At 60.8% G+C, this 21,291-nt stretch overlaps 4 protein-coding genes across 7 annotated transcripts; 2 read left to right on the top strand and 2 right to left on the bottom strand.

Annotated features, from left to right (window-relative positions):
• The first annotated feature begins 171 nt into the window (after nt 1–171).
• On the top strand, nt 172–3,236 carry TADA3 (transcriptional adaptor 3). Its single transcript, XM_036391044.2, has 8 exons — nt 172–734; nt 864–1,114; nt 1,284–1,389; nt 1,542–1,683; nt 1,835–1,938; nt 2,040–2,149; nt 2,283–2,468; nt 2,545–3,236. The coding sequence occupies exons 1-8, from the start codon at nt 528–530 to the stop codon at nt 2,735–2,737; spliced, it is 1,299 nt and encodes a 432-aa protein (XP_036246937.1). The 5' UTR covers nt 172–527; the 3' UTR covers nt 2,738–3,236.
• Nucleotides 3,237–3,507: 271 nt separating this feature from the next.
• CAMK1 (calcium/calmodulin dependent protein kinase I) lies at nt 3,508–7,198 on the top strand. Its single transcript, XM_036391048.1, has 12 exons — nt 3,508–3,626; nt 4,056–4,169; nt 4,886–5,017; nt 5,242–5,316; nt 5,387–5,525; nt 5,622–5,748; nt 5,844–5,919; nt 6,014–6,126; nt 6,230–6,308; nt 6,406–6,493; nt 6,575–6,701; nt 6,779–7,198. The coding sequence occupies exons 2-12, from the start codon at nt 4,084–4,086 to the stop codon at nt 6,832–6,834; spliced, it is 1,098 nt and encodes a 365-aa protein (XP_036246941.1). The 5' UTR covers nt 3,508–3,626; nt 4,056–4,083; the 3' UTR covers nt 6,835–7,198.
• On the bottom strand, nt 7,145–9,199 carry OGG1 (8-oxoguanine DNA glycosylase). 2 transcript variants are annotated; one of them, XM_036391045.1, is made up of 7 exons: nt 8,814–9,199; nt 8,445–8,731; nt 8,189–8,368; nt 7,924–8,102; nt 7,707–7,851; nt 7,565–7,614; nt 7,145–7,490 (listed from the first exon to the last, which is right to left on the bottom strand). In XM_036391045.1, the coding sequence occupies exons 1-7, from the start codon at nt 9,182–9,184 to the stop codon at nt 7,428–7,430; spliced, it is 1,275 nt and encodes a 424-aa protein (XP_036246938.1). In that variant the 5' UTR covers nt 9,185–9,199; the 3' UTR covers nt 7,145–7,427. The 2 variants fall into 2 exon arrangements, with proteins under 2 accessions (XP_036246938.1, XP_036246940.1); XM_036391047.1 differs by having other exon boundaries at nt 7,707–7,848.
• Nucleotides 9,200–9,234: 35 nt separating this feature from the next.
• On the bottom strand, nt 9,235–21,254 carry BRPF1 (bromodomain and PHD finger containing 1). 3 transcript variants are annotated; one of them, XM_036391036.2, is made up of 13 exons: nt 20,455–21,254; nt 18,621–19,580; nt 16,225–16,381; nt 15,020–15,151; nt 14,552–14,680; nt 13,282–13,594; nt 12,486–12,800; nt 11,219–11,506; nt 10,982–11,129; nt 10,327–10,463; nt 10,123–10,241; nt 9,862–10,016; nt 9,235–9,777 (listed from the first exon to the last, which is right to left on the bottom strand). In XM_036391036.2, exons 1-13 carry the CDS (start codon nt 21,048–21,050, stop codon nt 9,594–9,596), a joined length of 3,633 nt encoding a protein of 1,210 aa, XP_036246929.1. In that variant the 5' UTR covers nt 21,051–21,254; the 3' UTR covers nt 9,235–9,593. The 3 variants fall into 3 exon arrangements, with proteins under 3 accessions (XP_036246929.1, XP_036246931.1, XP_036246930.1); XM_036391038.2 differs by having other exon boundaries at nt 10,342–10,463; XM_036391037.2 differs by having other exon boundaries at nt 12,486–12,797.
• Between the last annotated feature and the right edge of the window lie 37 nt (nt 21,255–21,291).

Here is a 21,291-nt window from a genome sequence, read left to right as displayed (position 1 = left end):
GGCGGCGGCGAGACTTCGCGCGGCTCCCCCCGCGCCGCGCCGCGCTTGGTACGGGCCTGTCAGCGCTTCCATATTAGGGAAGGGAGATGGAGGGCGGGCTGAGCCAATGAGCGGAGGCGCGGGGCGCGGTGCGGCCAATGGGTGACGAGGGGCGGGGCGCCCGCGGGGCCGGAAGGGGCGCCCGGCCCAGACCCGGCCCCGCGGCCTCCGCTGCGCCCCGGGGCCGCCCCCGCCGCGTCCCCGCCACCCCCCGGTGATCTCCCTCCGGTTCCCCGCGGTGATCCCCCCGCCGGGTTCCTCGGTGCTTCGGTGATTCCCCCCGCCTTGTTCCCTCAGCGCCCTGGTGATTCTCCCCACGTTCCTCTCAGCGCCCCGGTGATCCCTGCCCCGGTTCCACAGAGCCCCGATGCCCCCCGGCCCTCGTAGCCCCTCACTCCATTCCATTCCCTGCCGGCTTCCCCCGTCCCGCTCCCCGGCTCCCCCGTGTTCCCGTCGGTCCCCCAGAGCCCACTCGGTGCCCAGCCACCATGAGCGAGCTGAAGGACTGCCCGCTGCAGTTCCATGACTTCAAGTCGGTGGACCACGTGAAAGTGTGTCCCCGCTACACGGCCGTGCTGGCCCGCTCGGAGGACGATGGCATCGGCATCGAGGAGCTGGACACGCTGCAGCTGGAGCTGGAGACGCTGCTGTCCTCTGCCAGCCGCCGCCTTCGCGTCCTGGAGGCTGAGACACAGGTGCTGGGGCCGCCCGCGTTGGGTCAGGGACGGACTCTCTGTCTGGCTCCTTCCCACCGAGGGGCTGCCTCTGATCTGCCCCTGCCCAGTGCTGGGCACAGGACCTGATGGGACACCACTCTCTTCCAGATCCTGACGGACTGGCAGGATAAGAAGGGCGACCGGCGGTTCCTGAAGCTGAGCAAGGACCACGATGTGGGCCCATCTGTAAAACATGGGAAGCCCAAGAAGCAGAAGCTGGAGGGCAAAGGGGGCCATGGGACTGGGCCTGGGCCCGGCCGGCCCAAGTCTAAGAACCTGCAGCCCAAGATCCAGGAATACGAGTTCCAGGATGATCCCATTGATGTGCCCCGCATCCCCAAAAATGATGCTCCAAACAGGTGTGTGGGTGTTGGGAGGTGTTGGGATCATCTTTCTCCTTCCTTGGAGCACATGGCACAAGGGCTGCCTCTAGCCCGAGAGAAGAGGGGCCACATGGGGAAAGGGGACATGTGTCACCTTCCACATGCTCTCCTGCAGCTCCCTCTCACAGTTCATCCATTCTTGCAGGTTCTGGGCATCAGTGGAGCCGTACTGTGCTGATCTCACCAACGAGGAGGTCAGAGTCCTGGAGGAGCTGCTCAAGCCGCCGGAGGACGAGGCTGAGCATTACAAGGTGAAAAGCTCCTAAGCCCCTTCCTCTGCCCTCTCTCCCGTCCCCTCTGGCACCTCTCAGTGACTGTTCCTGCCTGGGATGCTGCCGTGGCACTGGTGAGTTGGGAGGCAAGGCAGAGGCTGCAGGAGCTGTGCTGAGCCTTGCTCTTGCAGATTCCACCTCTGGGGAAGCATTATTCCCAGCGCTGGGCACAAGAGGACTTGCTGGAGGAGCAGAAGGATGGAGCCCGGGCTGCAGCTGCTGCTGACAAGAAGAAAGGTGTCCTGGGGCCGCTGACTGAGCTGGACACTAAAGGTGCCCCAATCCCACCCCTGCCTTTGCCCAGAGGGGCTGGGAGTGCTTGTGCCCAATGGAGCCAGGCCCAAGAAAGGCTGAGGTTGCTCTGGCCCACTGCTCATCTCTGTGTCTTTGGGGTTGCTTTTCCCTCTCTCCCACTTGCTCCTAGATGTCGATGCCCTCCTGAAGAAGTCAGAAGCCCAGCACGAGCAGCCAGAGGATGGGTGTCCCTTTGGTCCCCTGACACAGCGTCTCCTGCAGGCCCTTGTGGAGGTGAGGGGCTCTGATGGTGCTGTGCCATGGTGGCCTGGCACTGTAGGGCATTGCAGCCAAAACCCAGCACTGTAACCTTTCCCTGGTGCTCCCTGTGCTAGGAGAACATCATCTCCCCTGTTGAGGACTCCCCCATCCCCGAGATCACCGGCAAGGACTCGGGAGCTGACGGTGCTGGCACATCTCCCCGCAGCCAGAACAAGCCCTTCAGGTGAGCAGCTGGGGTGGGCCCAGAGCTCAGCACTGCCCACGGGTGCACCGAGCACACCGCTGGCTCCCTGCCACTGCGAGTCACAGGGAGCAAAGGGCATGTGGTGGGCAGCAGCCACTCTCCACCCCGGCAGTGTCCCCCACACCAAGTCACTGGAGGGGCGGATCAAGGAGGAGCTGGTGGCCCAGGGCCTGCTGGAGTCAGAGGACCGTCCGGCTGAGGACTCGGAGGACGAGGTGCTGGCTGAGCTACGCAAGAGGCAGGCAGAGCTAAAGGCGCTCAGCGCACACAACCGCACCAAGAAGCACGAGCTGCTGAGGTGAGAGCCAGCAGGCTGGGGTGGGTGCAGGGAGGGAGCTGCCTGGCAGGGCCTGACACCCCCCTGTGCCCCCCAGGCTGGCCAAGGAGGAGCTGCATCGGCAGGAGCTGCGGCAGCGTGTCCGCATGGCAGACAACGAGGTGATGGATGCATTCCGCAAGATCATGGCTGCCCGGCAGAAGAAGCGCACGCCCACCAAAAAGGAAAAGGACCAGGCCTGGAAGACCCTGAAGGAGAGGGAGAGCATCCTCAAGCTGCTGGATGGGTAGCAGGGACCAAGGACCCCCCCACTGTGTGTGGACCTCACCCGCAGGGGGCTGCCCTGCCTGAGCCCTGCCACCACGGGACGGAACTGGCACAGCCTCCCCCACGCCCTGAGTGTGCTCAGCCTCCCTACTCGGATGAAGGAGCCCAGCTGCTGTCTCCTCCCTGTGTAGGGCTGTCACTGACCCAAGCTGGGCACCCCGTGGAGCTGTGGAGGTCCCTCCCTTCCACTCCCATGTCGCCCCTGCACTCCCCTGTTACTCGGGTGACATCAGCCAGGTCACTGCAGGGGCCAAATGTGATGGTGTGATTCCCACGGTCCCGTGTCCCTCTCTGTGATGCGGGGCAGGGCGAGATCCCAGCCCCACGGGTGGACTGGGGGGAGTGGTGAGGGGAAGCGGCTGGAGGGGTGAGGGGCCTGGTGTGTGGGTGGCCAAGCTCTCCATGTTCCGGTGGTTTCTATTGCCGCGAGCACCGGCAATAAAGGCAGCCGTGTGCAGGTGACGGTGTGGTGACATTGGGGGACAGCCCTGCCCGGCGGTGGGGGTTGGGCTCGGTCTGGGGAGGGGGGCGAGGAGTGGCGGGGCTGGGTCTGTCCTGCACTCTACTCGGGTCTCCCCAAGGGATGCTCTCGCATCCCCACAGCAGCTGCGGGGGGAGCCTGGGGGTGATGCCGCGCCGCGCTCGCCGCCCTCCCCGCGCTTTTCCCGCGTGTCCACGCGCGCCGCGGTCACGCGTGTCCTCCCCCCCCGACACCGCGGCCGAGCCGCCCCCTCCCATTGGCAGCGGCCGCGCGCTTGCCCGCCCCTCACCGTGACGTCAGCGCTGTCCGGCGGCGCCGCGCCGGGAGGAGTCGCCGCTGCTCCGCCGCGGGGCCCGGGGCCGGGGCCGTCGGTAAGGGCGGGCCGGGGCGGGGGCGGCGTGCCCACGCGCGGAGGTCGTGCCCACGCGGGACACTGAGTAGCGGCGGCGGAGCTGCGCATCACCCGCGCCACGCAGCTCCGCTCCCACGCGTGTCCCGTCCGGCGCCGCTGTGCCGGCTGGCGGGCGTGGGGAATGGCGGTGGGGACCCCCCGGGCACCTACGCGTGTGTCTGGAGCCCTCCCGCTGCCTGCCCGCCCCGCACCGCACCCGCCCCATGGGCGGGCATCGGGAGGGTCCCAGCACGTTCCCCCACTGGGACAATCTACGCCAAAACTCCTGCGTCGACACAGCTTGTTCCCATCACCCCAGGATGACAACCACCGCCCCATAGCACCCTGTCATCCCCGTGTCCCCATGCCATCCCAGCACGCTGACAACCTGTCCCCACTCGTGTCACAGGTGGGAGTGGGTGGCCCTACAGGGCACCATGCCGCTGGGGCAGGATGGGCCCAGCTGGAAGAAGAGGATCGAGGATATTCAGCGGATCTATGATTTCCGAGATGTCCTGGGCACGTGAGTTGCAGACTGGGGTGACACGCCAGTGACAGTGACTTCTAGTGATGGGTCTGGCCCCTCAGGCTTTGCCCAACCCTCCATATGGAACCAGCTCAAATCCTTGCCCAAGGTGGGACTTGCATTTGAGGGGACATGCTGTGGGGCACAGTTGCCACCTCCCTCTGGCACTGGCTGGTTCCTGGGCTGTGCTGAGGGTACCTGAGGGTGGTCCCCTTGCTGGCAGAGGGGTTCCTGGCAGTGCCCACGGCATGGTAAGGCTCTTAGGCTGGATTAGCAGGTTAATTATGTCAGGGCTTAGAGGCCAGCACAGCGGACACACTGCCTGTCCCTCCTGTCTCTTCACCACCTGGGCACTGCCAACAGCTCTGGCTGGCTCCTGGGTGGCCCTGGGTGTTCCAGGATGGCACAGCAGAGGGATACTGCAGCCAACCCACATGGGGGCTCAGCCCCAGCACAGCTCGACCTCGGCAACACCACAGCCTTACCCTGCCTGATATGGGGATGGTGCAGCCACCCTCGGAGGGCAGAGGGTTCCAGGCATCCTATCGCTGGCAGGGTCCATGTCCGGCCATCCCAGCCAGCCGCTCCTGCTTGCTTTTCTCCTATAAATAGCTGGACTTTCTGCCTGTCGCCATGACAATCGTGGCATGGCGGCATCGGCAGCTCTGCTCGGGCTGTGGCCGCCGTGCCCTGCTCATCCCTCACCCCCCTAGGGGGGCCTTCTCCGAGGTGGTCCTGGCGGAGGAGAAGGCGACGCGGAAGCTTGTGGCCATCAAGTGCATTGCCAAGAAGGCACTAGAGGGAAAGGAGACCAGCATTGAGAACGAGATTGCCGTCCTCCACAAGTAGGGGCCATCCCAGCACCGGGGTGGGGGTTTCTCTCTGTGCCCCCCACTCGGCACAGCCCCCCAGTGCCAGCACTCATTGCTGCGTGTTATTGCCAGTGCCCAAAATAGCCAGCGGCGCGTGATGACCTGTGGCACGGAGCCTGGCTGCTCCCTGTCCCCTGGGGGCTGGAGTGGGGGCAGCCCAGTGCCCTCTCACCACCCCCCTGTGCCTCCCCCTGCAGAATCAAGCACCCCAATATCGTGGCCTTGGATGACATCTACGAGAGTGGCACCCACCTCTACCTCATCATGCAGCTGTGAGTGACATTGTGGGGCTCCTGAGGGGCGGGGGGGGGCCATGCTGACAGGTGCTGCCCATCCCTGCAGGGTCTCGGGGGGGGAGCTCTTTGACCGCATTGTGGAGAAGGGTTTCTACACTGAGCGCGACGCCAGCGCCCTGATCCGGCAGATCCTCGACGCCGTCAAATACCTGCACGACATGGGCATCGTCCACCGTGACCTGAAGGTGAGCAGCTGAGGGGGGACACACACAGCACTGTCATGGCACCAGGCAGCAGGACACCCCAGTGTCACCCCTCCCTCTACCCTCCTCTCCTCACAGCCCGAGAACCTGCTCTATTACAGCATGGATGAGGACTCCAAGATCATGATCAGCGACTTCGGGCTGTCCAAGATCGAGGGCTGTGGCAGTGTCATGTCCACAGCCTGCGGCACCCCTGGCTATGTGGGTGAGCGCCTGCCATGGGCTGCCACCATCCTAGGTATGGGGTTGGGATCCCCACACAGGTTGGGGTCACCCCCTCACTGCTGCCATCCCCCCCAGCCCCTGAGGTGCTAGCACAGAAGCCCTACAGCAAAGCAGTGGATTGCTGGTCCATCGGAGTCATCGCCTACATCCTGTATGTATCCCCCCTCCCACTCCCCTCCCCTCCTGGAGGCCTGGCACCTTGGGGCTGCCTGGGACCAGCAGCCCCCTCCCCACTGCCCCTCTAGGCTCTGTGGTTACCCCCCTTTCTATGATGAGAACGATGCCAAGCTCTTCGAGCAGATCCTGCAGGCAGAGTACGAGTTTGACTCACCCTACTGGGATGATATCTCAGACTCAGGTGAGCTGGGACTACCAGGGCAGTGGGGCCTGTGAGCCTGGTGTGGCTTCACAGTACCCAGAGGAATAGAGGACACTCAGAGCTGCTCCATGCTCTGTTCCAGCCAAGGACTTTATCCAGCACCTGATGGAGAAAGACCCTGGCAAGCGATTCACCTGTGAGCAAGCCCTGCAGCATCCCTGGTAATGGCGAGACCTATTGCTGTCTGCCCCCCTCTCCAGCTCACCCCACAGCAGCCATGGGATTGGGGTGCCCTGGCTGACTTCTCTCTTGCTCCAGGATTGCCGGGGACACAGCCCTGGACAAGAACATCCACCAGTCAGTGAGCGAGCAGATCAAGAAGAATTTTGCAAAGAGCAAGTGGAAGGTGAGTGTGGGGTGCTGGTGGGTGCTAGGGGGTGCAGCAGCCCCTCAGGCACCCCATACAAGCTGACACTGGGGTCAGTAGCAAGCTTTCAATGCCACGGCGGTGGTGAGGCACATGAGAAAGCTGCAGCTGGGAACCAGCCAGGACATCCCTGGGCAGACAACGCCCACGAGCCCCGGTGAACCGTTGGTTGGGGGGACCAGCAATGGTGAGCCCCGAACCCCCTGTCCCCATCCCAGACCCCTCAGGGCTGCCACCAGGATCTCACCCTGTTCCTCCCTGCAGGGTCAGAGTGTGGGCACCCACCCCCAAGCAGAGCTCAGCGTCTCCCACCAGACTGAGCACGGCCCCACATAGCTGCCTCCAAGGGGGCCCAAGGGGGTCCAGCCATGTGGGGTGGGGGGCTCTGCAGTGCAGGAGCAGGGGAGATAGTGTGCAGGCACCCTGCTTGTCTTGTCCTGGTTATGTGGAGCTGCCCCCACTGCAGACTCACAGTAGAGTTTTGCATTGGGGCAGGAGCACATCACAGAGCCCCCCAGCTTGGGGCTTTGTCCCAGGCCCCTTCCCACACACCTTCCCTCCCTCCCTCCCTCCCTCCACACCTGGCCTGCCACTGTCTCACACCCCCAACCCCAGCATGTTCAAGAACAATTTTCCAAATGGATGTTTCTATTTTATTGCTTGTAATAAAGACAAGAGGCCAAAGGTGCTTGGCTCAGCTCTGCACTGAGGAAGCTGGACACAGCCCTGACCCCCCCTAGCTTCACTGCCCAGGGCAGCAGCCTCCCCCATGCACACAGCGGGCAAGCAACAGGCAGCGGCCCACACTCCTCCATCCCAGGCTGGCAGCAGGTGCAGTGTCCCACTCAAGTCTCTGTTCCTCCTGGGGTGTCCCTAGAGGAGTCCACCCCCATGGCTGTCCCAGCCTCAGCTCTCAGGCCTGATGCTGGCTGCCAGCTGGCTTCTGGCCCTTGCGGAGGTCAGCACAGAACAGGACCTGGAATGGGGAGATAATGGGGTGGGCATGGCTTGGGGTGGCGGGCAAGGGTGACAGGAAGGGGGGGTACTCACTGCCTGCGCCCAGCCGGCACGAGGGCCCCACAGCTCCCGGAAGAAGTCGCCTGCAGAAAGAGGGTGAACACCAGTGTGAGGGTACACTCGCACCATCTACCATCCCTGAGGGTCCCACACCAGGATGCAGCCCTGCCCTCACCGATCTCCTGGTAGGCCCGGGGGGTGAGGCTTTTGCCACCCAGCGCCACGCCATAGCGCTGCCGTGCGATTTGCCAGACATGGGTGTCCACAGGCACCGCCTCCGCCTTGTCCAGGGACAGCAGGCACACACAGTCGGCCACCTGCTACCAGCAGCATCCAGTCAGCCCCCAGTGCCTGCTTTCTGCTCCCTGTCCCACCCCCGTCCTGGCACCCACCTTAGCACCTACACCAGGCAGGGCACACAGCACCCTCCTGGCCTCGGCATAGGGCGCGCTGCGGAGCTGGCACAGCCCCTCGGGGCCAAGCCCCTCAGCGATGGCCCGCGCGCTGCCGCTGACAAACTTGGCCCGGTACCCAAAGCCCAGCGCCCGCAGCCGAGCCTCGGCATCAGCACCTGGGGGAGGCACAGCAGAGGGACGTGAGTGGGCGCAGGCGAGGCCATGGCGATATCGCAGCGGCAGCAGCGAGGTGGTGGTGCACCTGTGAGCGCCGAGAGGGATGGGAAGGCATGGAAGGGCCGGGAATCGAGGCAGCAGAGGCGGCGGCCGAAGGCCTGGCAGAGGCGCTCGATCATGGCAGTGATGCGGGAAATGTGGTTGTTGGAGGTGCAGATGAAGGAGAAGAGGCACTCGACGGGGTCCTGCCGCAGCACCCGCACCCCTGCAGGCAGGATGCGGTGAGGGGACGCCGAGCAGGTGCTATGGCCATCCCTTGTAGCTCCGCGGGGCCGCCTCACCTGGGAAGTCATTAGCCACCTTGCGGAACAGGGGATCGGCCGCCCCCCAGGCATGGTACAGGGCCGACAGCCCCACGTCCAGCTGGAAGTAGTCACGCAGGATCCGCTCCGTCTCTGCGGCGTTCAGCTTCGCTGTTCTGGTGGGGCACCCATCCCGCTCCTCCTCCTCCTCGTGTTCATCCTCCTCGCCGTACACCGTGTACCAGAGGCGGTCCCCGTCCTGCCGTAGTGTCCAGACGCGGCCCCCTAGCACACCCGTCCACGCCCCCGGGCTGCTCTCCCACCACCTGCCGCACACGGGGGGGTCGGGGCCGGCTCGGACGCGCCGATCTGGGCCGGGGCACACCCGAGACGCCCGGGCTGGCTCACCGGAAGCTCTGTCCCGAGGAGAGCACCAGGTCCAGGCGTAGCTCGGCCGGCGGGCACGGCAACCAGCGCCACAGGGACGGGCAGGAGGAAGGGGCGTCCCGCAGCTTCATGGGGGCCGGGGAGCAACCGCGCGCCGCTGCCCACGGGGGCGGCGGGTCAAGGCACCGCCCGGCGCTGCACCTCCAGCTACCCCACAGCCCCGGCCCGGCCCCACACCTCCTCAGAGCAGCCCAGCCCGTGCCCCCGGCCCCGCACCTCCCGGCTCGGCCCCGCCACTCCCCACCATAGAGACACCGCGTGGGCGGAGCGCCCGCCGCTCCCCGCCCCGGCTTCCGCTCGCAGCCGGAAGCGGGGCCGGTGCCGCCGCACATGGCCGCCCCACCTCTGCTCCCGCTCCCTCCCCGCCCGCAGCGGCCGCGGCTCCGCAGTGGAGGTTTATTTTCTAAGAATCAATAGATTTTTTTCTTCCTTCAAAATAAATACAAACAACGTCCGAGCGCGGGGCCGGCCAGGGGCTGGGCCCAGGGGTAGGGGGCAGCACGGGGGTGCGGGGCGCGGGGGGCCGCCCTGGGGCACGGCGGCGGCCAGAACAGCATCCCGGGGAGCGGCGGGCTGGGGGGAGCGGGCACCGGGAATGGGAGAGTGGGGGGGGCACGGGGGACCGGCCCCACCCCTCCCGGTCCCCCGGCCCCCCGTGGGTGCAGGCCAGCTGCACGGGGTGGGGGTCACCGAGCCCCGTTTGCCCTGAGATTCGGCGGGGGAGCGGCCGGCGGCACCGGCTCAGTCGCTCTCGCTAGAGTCGCTGCTCTGCTCGCCCTGCACCTTGTTGCGGTGCTGCATGGCGCGGTGGTAGGCGATCTGCACCGACTTGCGGATGTTGGACTTGCGGCCCTCCAGCATCTTCTCCTTGTCCAGGTCCTGGTTCACCCCCAGAGGCACCAGCTTCGTCCGGGGCAACCACTGCCTGTGGAGAGCGGGGGGCCACCTCGTTTGAGGGTTACAATCGTCTCTGGGGACCCCCCCAAAGCCCTCGGCCCCCTGGCCTTACCAAGTGCGCTTGTTGTCAAAGAAGAGGACAAGGTAGAGGTGCTCGCGTGCTTCCTGAGTCATCTGCTCCCCCAGCTTCAGCACCTCCAAGGGGGGCACGGGGATGGGGACCCCATGGTGGAACATGCCTTCCCGCGGCATCTTGGGGTCAATGATCTGTAAAACGAGCAGGGGAGGGCTGAGAGGAGAACAGGGACCCCAAGAGCCAGTCTGCAGGGAGGGGACATGGGTTTCAGAGGCCCCGATAACAGGCAGTACTCACCAACGCCGGGTAGGAGGGGTAGCCCCTGCACTTGGCCCACACCAGGTCCAGGGCATCCAGGGAAGAATCCTCATCCTCAGACAGCCACCCTGCGCCTCGCCCCATGCCCTTACGGACCACTGTACAGGGGGAGAGGGCAGTCAGCTGTGTCCCCCCAGGTGATGGTGCCAGCCAGGCACACAGCTGTGCAGCCACACTACTTACTGCCGTGCCCCACACCTCGTCCCGTGCCCACGGAGTAGGACTCGTTCTCTGTCCCTGATGTGTCCTCACTGCTGTCCTCTGGGAAGTTCACTCGGGAGAAGGAGGGTTTCCCTCTGCCCTGCTTGGAGGGTGTTGTGCTGCGAAGACAGGGAGCAGACTCACGTTAAGCTTCCAGAAACTGTTTTCCAGAGGGCCAGGATGGTGGGACACCAGGGCTTGTGGCCTCCAAATGCCAGCCTTGGCACCGGGAAGGACTTGGCAGCCTAGCAGGCAAAAAGGTGGGATGGTGCTTCTGCCAGGGTGCAAGCCAGACCCTCACCCAGTTCCACCTGGGAGGACCAGAAAATGTGCCCTGATCTGAATTACAGGCGCAGGCAGGAGGTTGCTGGAAGGGCCAATGACAGAGCAGCCACTGTGCCAACAGAATTCTCTAGTTCATGCTTCCTACTAGCCCTTTGCTGCACACTTGCACCTTTAGGTTTTACATTAAAAAAGGCACAAACCCCACAGACTTCTAGGGATTAGCAGCTGAGCTGCAGGATGAACGAGATGGGGACCACCAAACGGGGTGCTCGTCCAGAAACTCAAAGCTGAGAGCTGCCCACTGCAACCCTGGGCAGCACTGCTGTCAGCAGAGCTGGGCCAGGAGCAGTACCTGGTGCGGTCTGAGGCAGCACTGCTGCTGCTGCTGCTGCTGGACTCCGAGTCGGAGCTGCTCCGGGGAAGATTGCAGTCATTGCGGTACACCAGGAAGCTCTTCTTCACGGGCTGGTTCCCGCTGCTGAAACCGTTGGCTGGCAGGTCTGAAAAACACCCCAACAAAGAGCATTACCACTGCATCAGAGCCTGCCACGTGCTGCCAGTGGGACCACAGGTGGCCAGCTGCACTCACCCATGGTAGCATCCTCCGTGGATTTGTCACTGTCACTGTCAGAGCTGGAGCTGGGCCGCGGGCTCCGCCCTCGCTTCCTCTGCCGCTGGGAGGACCCCATTATTGGCAGCTGGGGGGGCCCAATGGGGCTGCTCCCATGCCCAGGGGGGATCTGGCTGTCTCGATTCTTTGGGGGGCGTCCTGGACGTTTTGGAGGGCCTGCAGTTTTAGGGTTCTTCTTGGAGAAGAGCACAGAGGTCCTCCTGCCAACTTCATGCGCTGGGGTAGAAGAAGAATTGGGACCCAGACCTGAAGAAGGAGGAGGTGTCAGATGCAGCCCTGATGGCAGGGACTGCATGGCAGTGGTATCACAAAACAGCTTTGTTTCTGGGGAACATGATCTCAGAAGATCCTCCCTCACTATAGGAAGAACCTGCTTTTTCCATGATTAGATGACAGGACTGGGATGCAGAGGTGGCAAATGCCCAGTGACACACGGTAGCTCTGCCTGGTGCTTTTGCAGTGCTCCCCAGAGCAGAGCCCAGCTCAGCATCTCCATCCAGGGAGCTGGCAGCTGGCCTGTTTGACTCTCAGCCCTGGGAGAGCACTTGGAGCTCAGCAGTCACTGCTGCTGTAACTCCCTCCCATGCCCTCTGGCAGGAAGGGACACCGAAGACAGCCTGCTCCACAATGCCCCTAGAAACCAAGAAACATGGCCAATCTGGTAGGCCCTATCAGAAAGAAACAATCCACGTCATGCTCCATGTCACACAGCTGAAACTGTGATCTCTGGAACAGCATCCAGTTCCTTGGCTGACAAAGAGATGAATTCACCAGGTGACTGCTGACCACAGCTGTGAACACCAACGACCTGCCAATCCTCCCCAGGGGCAAACACACATCAGGCTGTGGCTGTTCCAGACACAGGACGAGGCCTCCTTCGTCCAATCCCCCCTGCTTGGCTGGCACAGCTCACCACAAACTACCCAGTGAGCATGCTGGGAGGGAGCCCTGGGAGACACAGACATCATACCTGGCACCCGCTCCTAAGGGAGGCACTACAGGCAACAAGGAGTCCCCACAGGGGGATGTGGGATAAGGGACTGTCCCACAAGAGGCCACTGCCTCATTCCCATGGAGGAGTGAAGAGCAAGGTGTGTGTGGGGAGCTGCCCACACAGTCCTCCTGCCTAAGGAGACACCTGCCAGGGCAGCCTCTCCCCAGACAGGCCTGTCCAGAGGCAGCTCTCCATGGCTCCTCAGACTGGCAGTTCTGGAGGGAGTATTACCTTTGCCAGTCTCCTGGCTGCTGCTCTCCTCTGCAGCGCTGTCTGTCTGCAGGTCCTTCTCGCAGGGGTTGTGGGACTGCAGGACTCCCCTGGCAGAGGAGCTGTGCCGCTCCAGCCCCTCCCGGCCCAGGTCCCGCGGGTGAGCGAGCTTCCGCCGCAGCACTGTGATCTCCTTCTTGATCATCTTGGCCCGGCGGGACCGTCCTATGCTCTGCTTGCCAGCGTTGACCTCGTCCAACCGCTCCAGCAGGATCTTCAGCTGCTCTTCCAAAGGCAGGTGCTTCTGATTCTCTGAGAGCAGCAGCCGCACATCTTCTGGGGAAACAAAGAGGAGCAGATGGATTAAAGAAATCGGGAACTCCAGTGGAGCTCCTCTACCTGAAAGGGCATGAGGCAATCCAGGTTCTCTGCAGGGGAGAAGGAGCTGGCATGTCACCAAACCCTTTAGGGAAGTTATCCTAGAAGACCAAGAGAAAGAGCCCTCTGGGAACTCAGCCAGTTGGGGAAAGCTGGCTGATCAGCAGTGTGGAGAATACTGGAGTTCACATTGTCTGGAACAAGGATGCAACAGGAAAGAAAGGACACACAGACAAACCACAGCCCAGAACCAACCTAATGGGGCTGATAAGTACCTGGCTAGCAAAACCACCCCAGGTCTCCAGGGAGTGGGGACACACAGCCCAACATGTGACTTAACCTCCCAGAAGAGGCAGCTCAGACTCTAGAGTGCCTTGACTCTGCCCAGGCTTTACCTTTCAGTAGCCCTCGTACCCCAGGGCAGGGACCGAGTACCCACCGTCCTCAATGTCTTGGATCTGAGCCTCTTCCACTGTGACACAGTGGGGGAAGTGCATGCCTGTCTCGAAGTCAATGCCCATTTTCTCTGCCTGCCGGCGAGCCTGCCGGAGCACAGCACCTCCCTGCTCCCGCAGGCGGATGGCTGCCCGGTAGAAGATCGTGTCTTTGGCATTGTATTTCAAACAGTTGTTAATGATCAGGTTGAAATCCTCCTCAAAGTCATCAAAATTCAGATAGCGATAGGCTTCTAGATTTTGCTTCATTGTCTGAAAATCCATTGGCTTCTTGATGTGATCCAGGTAGTCTGGGACCTGCATGAGGAAAGAGGCAGAGTTAAGAGCCCAGCAGCCACAGTTAGCAGTACCTGCTCCAAGAAAACAGTTGTTAGAGGAATCAGGTATCCCTCCCTGTGCTCTGCCCAAATGCACATCAGGGAATGCCGTCTGCTTTTGCAGCTTGAGGAACAGCAACGCCTCCGGACTAGGAAGCCCATGTGCTGTGCTCAACCTGTTAGAGCGGATACGCACTCTGAAGCATTTTTACAGCTCCAGCACACATGCCAGCATCCTGTCCTCAACTCCTGCCTGCAGGCAGCTGGGATCCAGTATGCTACATGTTATTCCCTGGAGAGGGTGCTGCAAGTGCAGCCCCAGGGGTGAAGGTGAGTGCAGAAAGGTAAAACAGAGCTTTCCAGGTGGCAGGTGAGATGGTGCAGCCTTCCTCCCCAACTACTAAGATGCCTTCATGCTGACCTGCTGCCAGAACCTTGCAGAGACCATGTGGACTTTTGCCATGCTCCCAGGCAGGGACTCAGTGACAGTCTCAGTAATTATCTCTCCTGCCTGCAGCAGTGACACTCTAAGGGTCAAATCCATCTCTGTGCTGTGCTCAGTCATCTAGCAGAGGCCTTCACAAGAGCACAGGTAAGAGCACGCTGACTGCTAAGGGCTGGCACTTTGCCTTTCCCAGTGGGAATCCCCAACTGCTCACAGACCCTGGGATGTCACCAGTAACATACACAGAGGAAGAGTCAAGTGCTGTGCCCCAGCTGTCACCAGCTCAGCTGTTCTGTATTTGGCTCACCCAGGAGGGGCACTGCTGCACACCCCCTCTGGTGAGCGAGTGGTGCTGGCATGAACCAGCACCAGGCTGCTCAGAGTTCTTCTGGACCGGAACACACCCTGGGCAGCCCTTGGCACGAGCAAGGGACAAGTTTGAGTGAAATAGAAATCTGGGGAGGGGATTCTTACTTCGTAGATTTCTGTTACCTCAGACAGAGGGACCGGCTCACTGAAGATGTTGCCTGTGTCTTTCTCCTGCAGCTGCTCAAGTGTCTTGCGGAGGAGGATGAGGAAGGGGGTCAGCTGCATTTCCAGTGCCACCTGCTGCACTTTGATCTGAAACAAAGGAACAGAGCAGGGCTGAGCCCCTGGCCCCAGCCAGGCAGTGGGGACTGTCCCCAGGGAGCAGCAGTGCAGCCCTGCAGGACAGCAACCCCTCTCCTCTCCTTGCTCAGGGTAGGGAGTGCCCCTCAGCCCCGTTTCTGGGGAGCAGAGGTGAAACACCGGCTCCAGCACCTGTGCGTCCCACCTGTGCCTTGCAGAGCAGCCACCTTTGCTCGGAGCCATTGGAGCAGAGCGCAGCACAGCCGAGGGGACCCCGGCACACCTAGAGCACCCTAAGGAGCCCCTGCTGATGCCCACCCCAGCAGCTCCCCAAGGAGGGGCAGTCGTTACCGTCTCTCTCTTGAGCTTCTCCCGCTTGCGTATCAGCTCCACCAGCAAGCGCGCACGCTCGAGGTCATGGCGCAGGCGCTGCCATGACTTCAGCTGTTCCTTCAGGGCCCAGTTCTTATCCTCAGTGTCTCTCTGTGGGAACATCAGAGACCATGAGCTGATAGAAGATGTGCTCCCATCTCCACCTTCCTGACTGTGTGCTGGGGTTCTTCTCTGGCAAAGGGAACCACCATGCCTGACCTGCTGGTGCAGCAAAGGTCACAGCTCCTTTCTTGTAACCTAGGCAGGTGATTCAGTCTCACCTCTGGCAAGAGCTAAATACCTGCCCCTTGGTCATGGAGGATGTCAGGAGGTGAACATCCTGAGCCTCTGGAAACACTCTCCTAACATGACTGACTGACTGCAGCTGCCCAAGAGGTCTGTGCTGCTGCTCACAGCTCTGACAAAGCGCAACAGCTCAAGAAGGGAACAACAGCTCTACTTGCTTTCATTTTTGGAGCACCAAAAAAATTACAGCTTTTATCCTGCCATAGCCAAAACTGAGCATAAGCAGCCTCAACTCTTCTCCAGCAAAAATAATAAGAGCAGACAAAGGTAGGAGAAAACCCTGCCCACTCACAGTCATCAGAGGGCTCAGAAAGAAAGATTTACAGCTCAGATGGGGAGCCAGAAGAAAAAATCTTCCTCTCTGGCACCAGATTTCACATCTGTGAAGTGCTGACTGTGGGCTGGAAGCAGCACCCAGAAGGAGCACTCTTGGAGCAGTATCAGAAGCTAGAAGAGAGGCCTTGGTTCAGTCCAGACTGTTTCTAGAGATCCCTGGCCATCTCTCTCAACACTGCCTGGCACAGTGGCCTCATATTAGAGCCATTTCTGACAGGTTTGCCATCACTACTGGCTAAATGCAGGCACAAGAAAGGAAATACCTTCAGCGTGGCAGCTTGAGAGGGCAGGATTCCCTTCTTGTGGCAGGCTGCCAGTGGCGTCGCTGCCTGGCAATTCTCTGAACACTGAGAGCGGAGGAGAAGGTGAAGCAGCAAAAGCAGCTGGGGCTGCCCTTCCCTCATCTGAAAGCTCATACCCTTGACCCCCATTCTGCATCTGCAGGCATTGCATGCAGCAAAGGCTCCAAGCCCACAGCTCCAAAGGCGCAGGAAGCATGCACACAGCCAGGTTCCCTGCAGCCCCCACCAAGCAGCCCTTACCTGGTCGCAGTTTCTCTGTGACTGCAGGTGTGTCTGCAGGCGGCGGAGCAGGGGGACACCATTGCGGGACTGTCTCTTCAGAGTCCAGTAGCTGTGCAGCCTCTGCATGAACTGGCTCTTCCTCTGGATGGTTAAACGGTTTGTAATCTTACTGAGCCTGAGGAAAGGAGAAGAACCACAGAGTCCATCAACAAATCAAGCCTGGCTGCTGCAGGAGAAGCCCCAGCTAGGGACAAGTATCAGCAAGGCCATCCCAGCAGAGCTGAGAAGCTCCTCAAGCAGAGAACATCCTTTTATATAGCAGGACTTTCTGTAACACTAAGTCACACAGCCTAGGCACAACAGAGGATGCCAGGAAATGTGCAGCCTTGCCTCTCCATAACACACTTTTCCTTTCTACTTCCTGTCAACTTTTGGGCAAAGCCTGGGGCAGGTTGGGGTGCAAGACAGCCACACTGGGTGCTGGACCTTTAACAGCTCCCATGGTCCCTGAGACCACGAGTGTTATGGTGCTACTACCCCAAAACCATTATTTACCTGGCTGAGGGCCACTTGCTGTGACGGGGGAGTCTGGCCAAACTCTACCAGAGAAACTCAAACCCTGGCAAAGCACAAGGAGGGAGCAGGATGCACGAGTACAACAGACGTCCCATCCAAGACTATCCTGAACAGCCCAGAACACCACAAAAGGGATTGCTTACTTCCTACGACAGCAGATAGTCTGGAGGGGCTGGGACAGCCTTGTTCAGCAGAGTTGGACAGAGATGCCCTGCTAGTAGAGTGACAAAGGGATGAACCCTCAGCATCTGCCCACCTCCCAGGGACAGCTTTTCCCAAAGGATGACCCAACCTGCATCAGCCTCAGCTGAACAGACTGGGGACAGCAGCCTCATATGCCATCACTGGCCAAGTACAGCTCCCACAGGAAGACGTGGCATTCTGGCAACAGCCCCTGAAGAATAATTAATCCCAACAGGATTCTAGCTCAGTGTACTTTCACTGTGAACGCAAGAGCAGCAAGACCCTACAAACTGCCAACATGTCCACACATAAGAAAAAGAGGCTCTTGCTATGGAGCAAGCCCTGAATGAGCAAAAACATAAGTCTGGGACACAAACAGACCGTGGTAAAAAGCCAGCAGCCTTGTGGCAGACCTGTCTCCCCAAGTCACCAGAATGCTGCCCAGAGAGCATAGCCCATGGCTTCCATGTGCTCCTATCCAAGTGCACAGGAGAGAAGTCTTGAGGGTCTAAGGGTCTTGACAGTGTCCTATGGTCACAGCCTCAGCACAGCTCCTGCCACAGGAAGGAGACCTCAGCAGCTCAGGATTGGTAGCTCACCACCACAAAGGCAAATGCTTCCAAGCTCAACCTGTGCTCAACTGGGTGTCGCCTGCTGTAGGGTGACAATGAGATCCAAAAACATCCTAGGATGCCCTTACGTGCTTTTACATGCTGCTGAGGACATCCAGAGTTATAAACACTGACAAATTCTGGCAAGGCTCTTATATGCTCTGTTTTGGGACTTGCACGCCAGCCCAACAATCTAACAAGAGCAAGGCACAAAGCAGTTGCAACTGTAACTACAGGGTGTTTGCACCTTCCCATGAAACCACAGGTTTGGAATGTGACAGAAACAAAACCCCTCGTGAGGCCTCACACTGGGGAGTCAGCCTTAGGACCGTGGTGTTCCTTGGCAGGCAGGATCCTGGTGCTCTCCAGCCACCCCTCCTCACAGACAGCTTTCAGCACCCGTGGCTGCCCGGCCCTGCTCCAACAGGCAGCGCTGAAAGGGAGCAGCAGCTGCTGTGCCTGGCAGAGAGCACTGAGGCAGCCCAGCAAAGAGTACGTGGCTGCTGGGATGGATGAGCTCTGCTCAGCAGAGCACAGGGATCCCAACCCCAGACCTTTCTGCTCCAGAGCCAAAATAACCCCAGGATTAGCCCGTTTCCCAGGCCTGAATCACTCTCACACTTCTGTCTTTTGCTTGACACAGCCTCAGGAGAAAACAGACCTCAGCAGAAAGGAGAGCAGTTCCCTCCTCCTCCCCGCCTCATTTACTCCAGTGCCTGAGGTCAGCGCAACAGGAAATGAGTGCTGGGAACCTCCAGCTGCTTCCTGACACATCCGGCCAAGTTCATTCTCTACTGTTAAACTAACAACAGCTATTTCCTGCCATGCCGAGGGCCCAGACACCTTTGCAGGGCAGTGCATGGCCCTGCCTCTCTGCAGGACTCCCAGAGTAAACCACCACAGCTCTCTGCAGCAACAAAGTGAGAAGTACCTGAGCAAAAAGCTAGGGAGGGGAATAGGATAATGCCCACATGGGAAGCAGGACACAAAGCATGGAGGAAAGAAGAAATTCCTCCCCAGTCCAGGGAGGGCAGCAGGTCGTACCTGTGGGGGGGGATGCAGGGCACAGAAACCACAGGTGCTGCAGCTCGTTTCTCTGCCAGGATCTTCCGCGCCTTCTTCATCTTGATCCTAGACTTGGCCTTTGCTTTTTTGACTTTCTCAGAACTCCAGCCCTTCCCCTCCTCCTCTTCTTCCTCATCCTCCTCCTCCCCCTCACTGTGGGAGAGGGCGGGCAGCCTGCGCACGGAGCCTGGCGGTGTGTGGATGTCGCAGTAGGCGGTTTTGCGCACACTGAAGGAGGTACCATTGGCACCCGTCTCCCTGACGGGCTCCATCTTCATGTACAGCCCGGCCTGCTGGGCACAGGTGACATGGAAGGCAGTGTAGCAATTGGCTTTGTGACACTGGATGCAAGCCCCAGAGCCACGCTGCTTGCAAATATAACAGGTCAGCTTCCAGCGTGCGGGCGGGATGTGCTCGATGCTGTCTATGGGCTCCAGGAAGACGGTGTTGGCAAAGCACACCTCGGGGATCCAGAGGGCACAGACCACGTGTGCCCAGCGCCCATCGTCCGTCTGCTTGAAGGCCCCCCCCTTGTTTGGGCAGAGGGCGCAGTCCACAGCGCGCGAGGGTGACTGCAGGCACCGTCTGCAGAGCCACTGTCCCTCGGGGATGTAGGGCACCCCATAGCACTCCTGGTGCACGGCCAGGTTGCACATGTCGCAGAAGAGGATGACGTTGCTGTTCTGACACTCCCCGTCGTTGCAGATGCAGCAGACGGCATCCTCATCCACCAAGGCGTTTGGGTCCCCCTTGTTGTGGCTCTCGAAGTAGGACTCCTTCTCTAGGCGGTCCATCAGGTACTCAAAGATCTCCTGGGGAATAGGACTCACGCCTTCGTTCTTCCGCCTCTCATTCATGATGTCCAGCCAGATGTAATCCTCCTCATCCATGTCGTACTCCACCTCCTCGTCCAGCTCCTCTGCCGACTTCTCAATGTACCTGGTAGAACAGCATTAGAAAGTAAGGGCATGTTTGACATGTTTGGAGCTGCTGAGCCCCAACTCCAGGATTTGTCTGTGATTGAGGGAATGTTCAAATGCTCCAGCTGAGCCATAAGCCAAAATAAAGAAACAGGGACAAGGCAGGAATGTGCAGAAGCAGAAGGTGCTACTGCACGCTGACTAGCACAGAGGCACAACAGCAACTTGGAGACAAAACAACACTGGTCTAAGGAGCAAGGTCAGGCCTTGGAGACTCATCAGTGCAAGGAGGGGGCCTGCATGGGCCACCCAGCAAGTGCCAGTGCTCTGGAGAAAACAGCCTCACAACCAAGACACGATAACCACGCATGGAGGTGCCATGTTTCATTAATTCTGGTTAGGGGGCTCTGTTAACTCCTGCCTGAGGTATTAAGTGGGGCCACTGCATCACCAAATCTCTCACAAAGTACTGTAAGAAAACAAGAAGTATGCCCACAGACAGATCCTACAGGTACACCTTGGTGCTGAAGGGCTCTGAAAATATCTCAGCATACCTCCAAAGAGAGACTGAGAAGCAAAAGGACACATTGGGGTTCTGTTTTAAGTGCTGTTCCAGCAAGGAAAGAGCACAGCAATCAAACTGCTGGCAATGAGCTAAGCAGCAACTGAGAGCTCTGTAGATTCACAGACCTCTCAGAACTGTGATGTGACACCAGGCAGAGCCCCAGGAGCCTGAAGCCATGGAACAGCCACTTCTGTGAGACCTGGGAGAGGCAGACAAAGGCCATTTCCAGGAACCACAGGCAAGCCACTTCAACAGAGTGGGGCCAATTCCACCTCCAAACCCAGGGCATGAGCCTAGGAGTCTCCTTGCACCCAGCCACGGACAATACCTGTAGTACGAGGTGGGACGAGGCGGGGCATCAGGGGTGTCCTGCTCCAGCTCTCGGTACACCACCTCGGGCAGCTTGGGGGTAGTGCTGGCCGAGGCGTTGTGGTGATGGTGGTTGGAGTCCTTGCGCTTCTCCTTGTTCTTGTGCTTCCCAGATTTGGGCGGGACGCTCTGCGTCTCCGTGTTCTCCTTATTGCTCCCATTCTCGGGCACCTCCTCGGGAACATCCTCGTCCTCGGACACCACGTCGAGATTATCGAAGATGCTGATGCGGTGGACGCGGCCGTGCAGGTCCACCTCCACCATGCGCTGGGCCTGGGCGTAGGTCATCACCTCTCGGCCGGGCGACTGGGAGGTCTCGGAGGGGCTGGGCGACTGCTTGTTGGCGGCGCGGGCCTGGCGCCCCTTCTTCTTGTGCTTGCGCAGGGGGGTGTGCTGGGGCAGGGGCGGGTTGTCGTGGTCATAGTGGTACAGGTGGTACTCGATCCCGCTGTAGCTCTTGTAGATCTTGCGGCAGGTACCCACGGGGCACTCGTAGGGCGGCTTGGTGGCCCGCAGGTTGTGGCAGAAGGTCTTCACGTCGAAGTCTACGCCCATGGCTGGGCCGCGGGGGGCCGAGGCCGGGCCGGGCCGGGCCCCCCGCCCCGCCGCCCCCTCCCCGGGCCCCGGCCGCCCTGGCCTGGCTCCCCGCTGCCCGCTCCTTCCCTGCGGCGGCGCTCCCCGGCGCGGGGCCGCGCTCAGCGGGCGGGCGGCTCCATGGGCGGCGGCGGCGGCGGCGGCGGGCCCGGGCCGGCCCCAACAATGGAGCTGCGGCGGCGCCTGGCGCGGGGCGGCCCTG

The sequence above is a fragment of the Molothrus ater genome, chromosome 11 (genome assembly GCF_012460135.2).
Source record: "Molothrus ater isolate BHLD 08-10-18 breed brown headed cowbird chromosome 11, BPBGC_Mater_1.1, whole genome shotgun sequence".
Taxonomy (NCBI): domain Eukaryota; kingdom Metazoa; phylum Chordata; class Aves; order Passeriformes; family Icteridae; genus Molothrus; species Molothrus ater.
The sequence above is the reverse complement of the archived record's forward strand: the minus strand, read 5'-3'. Positions and strand labels throughout refer to the sequence as shown.

Coding starts and splice junctions, on each gene's coding strand:
- BRPF1 (XM_036391036.2), bottom strand. CDS start 21,050: ATGGGCGTAGACTTCGACGTGAAGACCTTCTGCCACAACCTGCGGGCC. Junction 13,595..14,551: donor AGCCGGTCCCTCTGTCTGAG/GTAACAGAAATC, acceptor TTCCTCATGCAG/GTCCCAGACTACCTGGATCA. Junction 10,242..10,326: donor ACGAGGTGTGGGGCACGGCA/GTAAGTAGTGTG, acceptor CCCCCTGTACAG/TGGTCCGTAAGGGCATGGGG.
- OGG1 (XM_036391045.1), bottom strand. CDS start 9,184: ATGTGCGGCGGCACCGGCCCCGCTTCCGGCTGCGAGCGGAAGCCGGGG. Junction 8,103..8,188: donor ATCCCTCTCGGCGCTCACAG/GTGCACCACCAC, acceptor TGCCTCCCCCAG/GTGCTGATGCCGAGGCTCGG. Junction 7,491..7,564: donor GTGCCGGCTGGGCGCAGGCA/GTGAGTACCCCC, acceptor TCCCCATTCCAG/GTCCTGTTCTGTGCTGACCT.
- TADA3 (XM_036391044.2), top strand. CDS start 528: ATGAGCGAGCTGAAGGACTGCCCGCTGCAGTTCCATGACTTCAAGTCG. Junction 1,115..1,283: donor AAAAATGATGCTCCAAACAG/GTGTGTGGGTGT, acceptor CCATTCTTGCAG/GTTCTGGGCATCAGTGGAGC. Junction 1,684..1,834: donor GACTGAGCTGGACACTAAAG/GTGCCCCAATCC, acceptor ACTTGCTCCTAG/ATGTCGATGCCCTCCTGAAG.
- CAMK1 (XM_036391048.1), top strand. CDS start 4,084: ATGCCGCTGGGGCAGGATGGGCCCAGCTGGAAGAAGAGGATCGAGGAT. Junction 5,526..5,621: donor TCGTCCACCGTGACCTGAAG/GTGAGCAGCTGA, acceptor CTCTCCTCACAG/CCCGAGAACCTGCTCTATTA. Junction 5,749..5,843: donor CGGCACCCCTGGCTATGTGG/GTGAGCGCCTGC, acceptor CATCCCCCCCAG/CCCCTGAGGTGCTAGCACAG.